This window comes from Watersipora subatra, chromosome 10 (genome assembly GCF_963576615.1).
Source record: "Watersipora subatra chromosome 10, tzWatSuba1.1, whole genome shotgun sequence".
NCBI classification, from domain to species: domain Eukaryota; kingdom Metazoa; phylum Bryozoa; class Gymnolaemata; order Cheilostomatida; family Watersiporidae; genus Watersipora; species Watersipora subatra.
Window position 1 is genome coordinate 5658419 of NC_088717.1, and position 12163 is coordinate 5670581.

Here is a 12163-nt window from a genome sequence, read left to right on the forward strand (position 1 = left end):
AATGTGAAATTCACTCAAATTAATCCTATAGTTAGATGAGTTGAGGGGTGTAACAATGGTGACAGTGTAACAGTGGTGACGCAAATTTTGGAAATATGTGCAATTTTGAGCAAAACCGAAATTAGTTAAAGGTACAGCGTATAAAGTTAGCGTTGAAAACAAGTTACTACTAATTTTTAACTAATAATAACAAGTGTAGTAGAAACTTATTGATGTTTCCTGTCACCATTGTTACTCAAAACATGCCAACTTATAAAAGAGCCCGCACCAATAGATCAGTGCACGCAATGCCAATTTATGCATTAACGGGCAGCAAAGCAATTGTGAAATCCATTACAATTAGATATTTGTGTTCAGAGTAATATGTATACCGTGTACAAGCATCTCTATCTTACCATTATGACTATAAAGTAGGCCTATTTTGTGCATATACACTAACTTTAGCAAATTATTAAAACATGATAGAGGAGCACTACCCCCACAATTCTTTTCTATTTTAGGGTTTGGTATGTATACTTCATATGTGAAGCATTATTTTAATGAAATTACTGTTTTCAAATTTTGCCAAAAAATCCATTTATTTATGGATAGACCCATATACGTCTGCTTTTGCTGTTCCCTTTTCGCTATTACGTGAACATTAACTGGTGAGATGCATTAGTAGTACTTTGTTTTAGCTGTGTGCACGATCAGTTGAGTTTTAGCGGAGAATGACATATAGGAAAAACACTTCAGTATCGTTATTTTTTATAGAAATATTGTAAAATATTTAAATTGTTTGAAATCTATTTAAGTTAGCAACTACCATGGGACTCTTCTCACAGTAGCACTATCAAGATTCATATTAATCAAGTAGGCAAGTTTGCTTTGGGCCACAGGCTATTGTCTATTACATCAATGTTCAAACTCCAATCTTCTCAGTTAGATCTTAGTTCTGCGCTCCAATGACACTGACACGCATTGGGAACTGAGCTTAATCGTATGATATAGAGAAATATTGCAGTGAAATATCTTTTGTGATGGCCGCTTGCGTGTCTTGTAATGGGCATAGCTAGACAGTCGCACTGCGTTTATGTGTCCAGTTGATTGCATTCATTCGATGGGTGAAAAGAAAGTCTGTGATAAATAATAGAGCACATTCCTCATCTCTCGCTCTTACCGCTCTCCGAATGCCTTCATATTCATTCTAAATAGCCTTTATACATGAGAACATGCTGAGCCTAACTCAGCACAGGCATAGACAACCTTGAGACGAGTGAATTGTTCCTGTCTATGCCATTAGGTGCTTGTTGGGAATGTGACAAAATGGAAACTTCTCAAAGAAAGTTCAATGTTTCCATCAGCTTTTATTATTGTACGAGTGTCAGGAATGAATGTCAAGATTAGTTGGCTAGTTTACATAAAGCCTGTTTGTTTTGTTACGGCGTTTCAACAAGCGTCTGTGTCCACTAGTCAAGTGAGTACTACGCATGACAAGTGCCACCAGGTGAGGGTGAAAGAGCTGCTCTAGAGACCGAGTGACACTTACCGCAATGTGTCTTTTCAAGATCCTAGCAGTGGTTGTCAATCTAAAAGGTTACCACTGTCATGATTGAGACTTTTGTTTAATGACTGAAGCATCTTTCAAGTGTGTGCAGAGACAAATTATCAAAACATCTTTGAGTTGTAAGCACCTGGCTATTAAATAAAATACAAACTTTGTTTAAAATTTCAGCTGTCAAATTTTGTCTTTCCTCAATGTAATTGGGTATTCATATTTGTAATTGAAGAAGGTGTGGCAGTCGTGAAATCCACGCGTTTGGCGAAATGATTACATTATTAATAATTTTAATCATAATCAATTTTTTCATGAAACAATACATAGTAGTAGCAGTACATGTCAAGGACAAACTCAAGTTATGATCATTTTAGTTATGGTATATCTCATGGGTCTACTCAGCCTCCTACGTAGCTTTATGTTGTAATCATTCTGGACGGTTGTGCGTAAGCACTAACAAATCAATGACAAATAAGATACATATATTTTGTTATAGTTATTAGCTACCGGTAACTATCTACTTAGCTAACTCTGGGTCACATATTATTACTTCTTTTCTTTTGCCCAAAGCTTTGGCAGTTATGAGTGCATCTAAACTTTCATTTAAATTTTTCTGTTTACATTTTCGAAGGAAGCCAAGCTAATTACATAACGCTGTCTATTCTTAAGAGGAATTTCATACCACTTGTGCTTTAGTGTTGAAATCAGCAAAGTTTAGTATTCCTTGAATTTTAAACTGACTATCAACCATGTTTAAATATTGTGATAAAAACTCATTTGGAAGTCTTTGCTATCCACCTTTAAAGCAAGCAGTAGGCCTACATAGCCAGCAATAAAAATGTTTATTGTATAGTCAGTGGAATTTGAATGACAGACTGTGACATACAGAGAGTGCAGACTGATGGGGGTAAATTTAAATGTAGTTTTGAAGAAATAAAATATCATGGAAGTTATTTCTGTAGAACGTTTGTCAAATTCTCATGTCACACATCCTGTAAGTTTGATCTGGAGATTTTATACTTGATTCAGTTCGAGGTGTATTTTAATTTATGCTGGTATATTTACACATCTTACGAGACCAAGGTCAACTCTCTTCCTATAACGGTACACATGTTGATATTCGGGAATGCTTTTTAACCCTTGAAGATGTGGTTGCGTCAAATTTGAAGTTGAAGATGTGCATTGATCAATCGATTTTCCTCACTTTCTACAAGTGAGAAGTGGACATCTAAAGTCTAATCATAAATCTAATTTACTAGCTATAACTGCCAAAGAAAATTTGAAGCAAATATAGTTAGGTGAAACTATAAAAAATTATAAAACGATGACTGGTGATAACAAAAAGTTATAATTCTATTAATTAGTAAATGTATTCACGAGTACTAAATTTATTACCTTTAGTATATTCATCAATCAAAGCCATTGTATTGCTAGATGCTATGGATTAAAAAGAAGACGTCAAGAACTCACTGTGCATCTGCATCTCCCACGCACGCACAGGAAATTACATTATAGCCTCAAACAGGGAAATATAATCTGAATGTGAACACATCTGTATATCTATAGGAGACTCAAAGTAAAAGATAAATTCACCTCCATTCTCCTATTTTCCTCTGTAGCATAAGCTGCTGACGCCTGTCATCTCTAACTATAAGCTGTCTGCCACAAACGTTGACCACTTGGTGCTCAGAAAACTCAGTCACTTTCGCAGGAACTGGAAGCATTTTTACAATTCTCTTGTTTGTCAATAAAATGCGTCGATCGAGTAATTTATTAAAGTAACGATGTTAATTAATTTAGTAAATATCGATGTCGATGCGATCTAATAATAGAGTAAAATCTGTAAATTTGAGATCACAGACAACACGTTTTACAAGTGGTAACATTTATTTTGACCTATATAAAAATTCCATGCTGATGATTGGCTAATAAAGCGATCTTATATTTATCGCTCGTGGACTCTTTTCTGATGTATTACTCGTTACGTCACGAATGAAGCACCCGCTGGAATCTGAGCTTTTTAAAAGATGGCCTCATTCAAACGCATATATCTCTAGACAGGGTTAGTCTACAAAGACAAAAATGACATCAAATTGTAGTTGAGGTGTTAGCCTTTTATTGGTCTTAGTTTCATTAAATCGACCCTTTTTTACGCAACCACATCTTTAAAAACTTGTTATTTTTACAGACTTTCTTATAGACCTACCAAAATTGGAGGAGCTTACACTATCTAATTGCGGGTTGGAGACAATATCAGGTCAAGCATTCAGGTCCATCGCTGAAGGTGAGAGTTATCTTCCCCAAACTGAGAAATATGGCAAAGCCTAGCAATATCAAATGTCTGCAATTACTCTTTGTTGATAATGTGGATTATAGTTTTAGGGCTGTTTGTATTTTATGAGCTGATTGTGCAGTATATTATGCATGTGATTGGGAGTAGAGTAAAAGGAGTATTTAAAAGTAGAGTGATTGGGAGTGAGCAGTTTAATAAGCTCATTGGCTAGTTTATACCGTTAAATAATGTTCAGTTTGTTTTTAAGGTTTTGAATCTTTTGATAGACATTATTAGAGGAAGTCTAGTGACTTTCACTTCGCGTCGCTGCTAGCATTGACCTATTTAAACTTCACTCATCCTATGTCTCAATTCCGTGACCTAGATGGTTCAGTAAAGGAGTAAGAGGAGATTGGTGCAACCTTGTTGCTGTTGTCAGACAACTCGTGATGATTTAGTTTTAGTAAAGTGTGATGTCATCAGACTGAAATCATGTGCTTTCTACTAATCATTCTATTGTATTTCACCCAGATCCGAGGCTACAAAGACTAGATCTCTCGTACAACTCATTAGAGACTCTCAGTCTAGATGTTGCTCCTCATATTTTCACAGAGCGTCTGCTCTCTGTGCGGCTCTACGAAAACTTTTGGAACTGTGACTGCAAGTTGAAGTGAGTTAACTTTGGTTTTATTTGTATGGTAGATGCACCTGTAGCAGAAACCTCTTTACACAATTTTCACTGAATGTAAAGAATTTATTTGAAGTTTCTGCTTCCTCTTATGTAAGAAATTCCATATAACGTAAAGAGTCAAGTTGGTGCAAGCTCTCAAATTCGATTTAAATATCGATAGTTCGATAGTTAGCCTGAAAGTATCGTTTTCTTTCTTGCCATACTTGAGAGAAAAAAGGATGTCTAGGGTTAGTACTTTTGTTTTACATCTTTTTTAGATATATGTAATATTTTTTTTCTTTGCGGTGTAGATTTTGCTGTGGATGAAAAAAGCGAAAAAAGCCAATTTAAATTGACATTGAAGGTGTGTGCTCCCCTTAATTTAAAATCACCATAATCATGGACTTCGAACCAAGGGAAAGTGATAAGAAAAATGGAGAAGTTGTCGATATAAACCATTAATGTCGCAGTTACTGTACAGTTAACAAGTTAATAAGCTTGGTTTAGTTTTTTTCATTTTGACAGGCCAAAGGGATGAGTTCGGGAAGATCTTAGAACAGATTAGACTATTTAGATACACACTTTACGCTTTTCATTACTTAAAATGCCTCTAATGTAATTGTTCTTGGAACGGATTGTTTACATTGTAGGAATGATTATTTATGACTCCTGTACGTGTTATTCAGCAATTTCAAGATTCTTTTTTCTGATTTACATTTCCTGACCAGATTCCTTCAAGTGGCCGTCAAGCTGAAACAAAACTTTTTTCTTGACAAGTTCAGTTAGGTAGTATTATTTTGATGGTTGAGACCAACCCATGAAAGTGCATTCACTTTGATAGGGTTGTGTATTGCTTTCTCTCAGCCTAAAGAGTAGCATTCTCTCAGCTCTTCTTGTTTGTGTTGATTTCCTTGCTGTATTTCTGTTATAGGAGTTGTGTACTCTTGTGTTCATAACACAAGCTTCTAATTGTTATTTTCAAGTTATGAACATAACAGGATTACATAACATAGTTTACATTACCAATTAGGGTGGTCAAATTTTTCTGCAAATTACTCATCATTATGTAATATCGTTTAGGCTTCTGTTGGGGTTTGGTTCACATTGTATCGTGGTATGTCAGGGTTGTCTTCTAGGGGATTAGTCGTCAACTATGTGTTTCATGAACCGAACGCATAGCTGATGCAACACTGGTATGCCAGGAAGAATTGCAGCTCTCAAACTTTCTCTCAACATTTCGTTGATCATCCATGACAGTCTGTTCAATGTGTACCACTTCGGCGATGGTGATTGGCTGTCATAGATCGCTTAATCTAAATTTCCCTTCATGGTATTTGCTGCGGGACTCATCATTTCAGTGACCACATTGTGTAATGGAAACAGTCTGTCATGAACTTTTACTGATGTAAATGCGGACAGATTTGTGATAGCGTTAACGATGTTATCACAAATAATCACCCATTTATTTTGGGATTGCTGCTGATATACTGCGATATAGTGTGAACCAGCCTTCAGAAAGTACAGTGTACGTTGAATCTTTAGTTAGCAAAAGCATGCGGCTTTGCTATGACTCCTCCCCCCCCCCTTCCCGACTGATATTTAGTCTAATTTCCGCTGTTAGGTGGTTAAGGGAAGCGGTGGAGACCTCCCCTGCTCACTGGTTCTTTGAAGGCTACGACATTGTTCCTGCCTGCGAAGAGCCGAAGTCTCTCAAGCACAAATCTTGGTTCACTGCGAGGGCAGATCTATATGGTTGTCCTCCTAAGTTGGTTAATCCTCCAGTTGACCTGACAGCTTCACAAGGTAAGGTTCTTCTCCGCGCTTCAAAAGCAGTAAATCATGTGTTATAAGAGATACGGGTAGTTGCATCGTTAGAGCTAGCAGGGATAAAATGGGCCAAATATCAGAAAGATCACATCAGTGCAGGTATGTCATTTAAATCGGTAAAGATATATCATGTAAATCAGTGAAGGTATGTCATGTAAATCAGTAAACGTATGTCATGTAAATCAGTAAAGGTATGTCATGTAAATCAGTGGAGGTATGTCATGTAAATCAGTGAAGGTATGTCATATAAATCAGTGAAGGTCTGTCATGTAAATCAGTGAAGGTATGTCATGTAAATCAGTGAAGGTATGTCATGTAAATCAGTAAAGGTATGTCATGTAAATCAGTAAAGGTATGTCATATAAATCAGTGAAGGTATGTCATGTAAATCAGTGAAGGTCTGTCATGTAAATCAGTGAAGGTATGTCATGTAAATCAGTAAAGGTATGTCATGTAAATCAGTAAAGGTATGTCATGTAAATCAGTAAAGGTATGTCATGTAAATCAGTAAAGGTATGTCATGTAAATCAGTAAAGGTCTGTCATGTAAATCAGTGAAGGTATGTCATGTAAATTAGTAAAGGTATGTTATGTCTACCTTACAGTTTTATTTATTTACCTTTTCGATTGAGGATTCTTTGGCAGTCATAATGTTAGTTCTAGGCCAGGAAGTTTAAAGTCATCAGAAACTGATGTAAGGTCAGGCTTCAAGTCAGGCTTCAAGCGTTCTTTATTAGATCAATGATATACAGCCCCCTAAGGATAGGCTGTATATCATTGATCAGATCAAGTCATAGCTGATTATCTTGCTTTGCTCCAATTGGTTAGCGTTCGAATTTCCAGCCTTCAACTAATTTAAATTTAGTTGAACGTGACAAGAACTTTCAGCTAGTTGATCGCACTTTTCAAATTTGTGTAAGTAAGTGTGTGTATTTTGTCTCGGTAAGAGAAATAAAATGTTTGTATATATGCTCATAAAAAACTGATGCTGACTGAAAAATACATCAATAAAACTGTAAGTTAGACATAACATACTTTAGACGTAGATGCTGTGGGAGTAGAGAGATTCAGTGTTCAGGTTCATTTAGTTGGGTTAACAGTCGCAAGTGTTCTACTGAACTAAGTTCATTCCGAAAGTAAGATGTATGCGGTATATACTTGTATTGGAAGGAAGATACTGGTGCTATTTCCATTCTCTCGGTGTGCGGATCAGGTAGTTTATAGCTCTTAGCTAGCCTAAAGGCGATCTGTCAATGAAATAAATCACTAAATAAATCGAGTGTCGATGTTTGTGGTTTTTATATCAATAAGTGTATCTATAAACAGTTTTTCAGGAGCTATAACTAAATGTAGGAGATACAGTGAAACTCGGATAACTCGCCCTCGGATAGCTTGAAAACACGGTTAATTCAACGTATTTGTTTGGTCCGTTCCCACGCAATGATAAATGGCTTTAGATAACTCGACCGAAACTCCGTTAACTCGAACAGTTTTTTGCCAAACGGCTACCGAGACGGTTGTTACTATCGCTTTAGAATATCACTTTATTCCAAGCCAAAGAGATAAACATCGACTTTTAGTAGTTCTTAGGCCTTGTTATTACCAACATCGGCAAAATATTTTCATTAACGACTTTTCTAAAAGTTTGCAAAAATCAAATTTTACCAAACATCCGCTTAGCGATAACCCTCCGAAAGCAAGAAAAGCGAGGTAAAATTTGGATAACTTTAAAGTAATATCGGCAAAATTGATAATGGGTTTTCTAATAGTAAAGCAGTTTTGTAATAACTGACTTACTGCAAAATTGATCTTGGTTAAAACGCTCGGTAGAAAAATACGTATGTATTTTTTCTGAGCATTTTAACCGCGATCAAGTTTTGCCAATTTTAATCTGAGAATGTCCTGGCAGTCACATCACCTGAAACAACAAACAATTCTCAAGTGATAGAAAAATATCTATACTTTCTGATTAAAAATATTTAAAACTTCACACGAGAGACCCTTTAACTTGCAACAAGCAATCTATGCTTTTGATTTATATATAGCTTGTATATGTACATGTATCTACTGATAAATGCGTGCACTTATAACTGTCCTGATAACTTGAACGCTCTAATAACTCGAACACTTTTGCTCGGTCCCTTGAAGTTTGAGTTATTCGAGTTTCACTGTATATAAAGGAGCGTTACCTTGCCTTTAGTAAGATTCTATTCATCATTGTAAAGTCTTGTTCTTACAGGTGTCAGTCTGACTCTGAACTGTACAGTTCTAACCTACACTGAACCTGAGGCTGCAGAGTGGCTGCAAAATGATATTCCAATAAACTACAAGTCTTATTTGTCTGAGGAACGAGTATACAATGGGAGCCATTATATTACTAGTCTTACTGTGAAAGACTTTGGGGAGCAGGATTATGGGCTGTATCAATGCAGTGTCAACACCAGCTTTGGGTGAGACTAGCTGTGGTTGGTTAACGACGCCGTTTCAACTGGTTTTACATCGTAAACTAAACCATTCTTGCATTCAGCACTTTGTACAGTAAAAGACAGTTTGCAAATTCTTTGCTGCCATACTGATTATGTCATTAGCTCTGTAGTTGGATAAGGTAGAATCTGCAACAACTGTTTGGTTGAGCCTAAGTGAGTACCTGATGTCACGTTATTATTCAAAGTATGTAAGAATGACTTCCTTTCATCTGACCCGTTGACTTGACAGTGTTTTTAACAGCGCAATGATTTATTGTTAGCAGAACTGGAGTATCTACATGTTTTACGTTTGCAACAACAACTGCGTGCAGTGCATGCGAAACGTTGGTATTACGAGATAAGTTGATAGTCCCATAAGAAAAAATTTAAAAACTTTTTATTTCAAGTGTAATAGTTAAAAATGGGAGTTGTCTTATCATTTTGGTGTTATGAGTAGCTGTCAGATTACCTATGAAGGAGTTAGCGGTTTCATGAATCAGTGACTGATACTCGTGTTGGTGAACCAAGAAGTTAGTGTAACCTTGAAAGCTACCTTTTGTGTTGATGTATTGCAGTAAGAGGGACAGATGAATCATGTGGTGTACGAAGTTGATAGTGTCGGTTACAGAATTCACAATCATAATGGCCCTTTGCGCAGCTAGTAGGGTTAGAAAAGTGCCTGTTGATAAGGACTAGGAATATGTCCTTTACATGGCAGCGATAAGAAAATATGTGTATCTTTGAGTTGTCTTCTTTTGTCACAAATGTAATCATTCACTTCAATTTCGTTAGAATATGTTTGAATAGCCTTATATTGATGTAAATTTAGTAATGAATATAACAGGATGACAATAGGTATATGCACTGGAATTGCCCTCCCTTGTTTTATCAGTAGCACGCGGAGTTAAAACTAAATCAAGGCTCTGGGCTTCAATAAGTTTTACTGTAGATCTCATGACTAACTTGAAAATGAACCCCCGAGTCTCTGACCAACTGACTTGTGAACCTCAGTCTTTTCTCCTTAAAGTTTTATTCCTCCATGCTCTCTTATCTCACCTTTACATCCTTTAAGGATAAAGAGCAGACAGTATGGTTGTCAAGGTCAGCGTGGGATCACACTGTAAAATTAGGAGTAATAGAACATATATATTCTTTAAGCTTTTTTATATTGAAAATTGTGCCCACATATTGCTATAGTGTATTCTTATTGTGTTGTAGTTTTGTGCTTCAGAGAACAAACATAACACCACCTGTCGCACCAGATGCTCTAACATCCACCAACCCAAACACACTGATGGCTGCCTTGATCGTTGTGATCATTGTGGTGATAGTGCTCGTACTCATCATAGCCTGTATGCTCAAGAAGCAGCTAGTCCATCGTGGAAAACTCTACATGGATGCTCACAGTGTATGTACCATAAAACGTGTTTTGTGTGGCATTGTCACTATGAGGGAGTTGGAATTCTTTTCAGGCGACTTGAACTAATCAGGAATATGTGTATAAATACATGCCTTGGTATACAGATTATGGGAATATGTGTATAAGTACATGCATTGGTATACAGAATATGGGAATATGTGTATAAATACATGCATTAGTTTACAGATTATGTGAATATGTGTATAGATACATGTATAGGTGTACATATTATGTGAATATGTGTATAAGTACATGTATAGGTGTACAGATTATGGGAATATGTGTATAAGTACATGTATTGGTATACAGATTATGTGAATTTGTGTATAAATACATGTATAAGTGTACAGATTATGTGAATATGTGTATAAATACATGTATAAGTGTACAGATTATGTGAATTTGTGTATAAATACATGCATTGGTTTACAGATTATGGGAATATGAGTCATAACTGTATATACTGACTACTTGGTGTTTTTTTCTGTTACCAATTTGAGTGGTGTTTTTGTGTCATTTGTGCGATATCATCAAGGAGAAAAGGCATAAAAATAGACAGAAGTTTTGTAAGATTGATATAGCGTAATTTATCAGCCATTAAATATTTTTAAAATTTTTCATTTTTAAAAAGTTTGTTCTAAGGACACTATTAGACAATACATAGCAATATTAGTGTTCTAATATTGTCATGTATATTTATGGGTTTAAATAGGTTTTAATGTCATCAGATTATAAATGTTTTTTTAACCATGCTGAAGTAGGAGAAAGCAACTCATTCGTATACCCTGTTTATAGTTTTATCAACTGTTCCATAGGAGAGGAGTCAGAGTCATAAGTCAGATATGGACATGTCCATGCAGGACAGGACCGGTGAAAATGAGCATTTAGTCGTCTCTCCTCCTGATGGAAAACCAGATGTGATCAAGTGTTATAGCGAGGTAGGAGCTTCCTTTTCCAAATACTATCAACACAGTAGGAATTATGTGGCAGCGTGGAAGTCATTCATATTATTGTATACTAGTACGCTGGCGATCCCGGCAGCTGTGAGTGACTATCATGTCTAATAAGTATCTGCATGTTTGCTCAGCAACCCAGTACCCAGGTGGTAGTAGCCGAACATCCGAGTTCCCATGCGATGCATTTTTTTCACCTCTAAGAGGGCTTCAGACGGACAGATGGACACGATTCTTATAAGATTTAGCTAAAGCTTACAATTTCTTTTCCTTTTTCTGATCAAGTTTCTTGTCTCAAATTCATGGGTCCTTATTGTGTTCTCACATTTATCCACATAGACTCACTCTTTATTTGTCCTCAGTTGCCATTCTCTTCTACCCCGTCCCCCACCCTATTACACCCAACTTGTTCATCTTAGTGGATCATGAATGCTTGGTAAGCTTTGAAACTCGCCTCATATTTTTACATTTTAATGAATACTGATGAAAAAAGATGAAACTTTAGCATTTAGTCGTTAGTTGTCTTGAAAACTACCATCAGCTTCCCATTTTTTATAGAAAAGCAGTTTTATCATGGGCACAGGGATCAATCAATAGTTGTTATTTTAGTAGAAAAGCAGTTTTATCATGGGCACAGGGATCAATAGTGGTCATTTTAGTAGAAAAGCAGTTTTATCATGGGCACAGGGATCAATAGTGGTCATTTTAGTAGAAAAGCAGTTTTATCATGGGCACAGGGATCAATAGTGGTCATTTTAGTAGAAAAGCAGTTTTATCATGGGCACAGGGATCAATAGTTGTCATTTTAGTAGAAAAGCAGTTTTATCATGGGCACAGGGATCAATAGTGGTCATTTTAGTACAAAAGCAGTTTTATCATGGGCACAGGGATCAATAGTGGTCATTTTAGTAGGAAAGCAGTTTTATCATGGGCACAGGGATCAATAGTTGTCATTTTAGTAGAAAAGCAGTTTTATCATGGGCACAGGGATCAATAGTTGTCATTTTAGTAGAAAAGCAG

General features: G+C 36.2%; 1 protein-coding gene across 2 annotated transcripts in view; it reads left to right on the top strand.

Annotated features, from left to right (window-relative positions):
- The window catches only part of LOC137406032 (amphoterin-induced protein 1-like), a 28940-nt gene that overhangs the window by 14554 nt on the left and 2223 nt on the right, over nt 1-12163 (top strand). For both annotated transcript variants that reach the window (XM_068092549.1, XM_068092550.1), the window contains exons 4-9: nt 3726-3821; nt 4341-4479; nt 6101-6282; nt 8545-8755; nt 9989-10178; nt 11006-11128. In XM_068092549.1, the coding sequence (XP_067948650.1) occupies nt 3726-3821; nt 4341-4479; nt 6101-6282; nt 8545-8755; nt 9989-10178; nt 11006-11128 (941 nt within the window). The remainder of the gene's footprint in view (nt 1-3725; nt 3822-4340; nt 4480-6100; nt 6283-8544; nt 8756-9988; nt 10179-11005; nt 11129-12163) is intronic.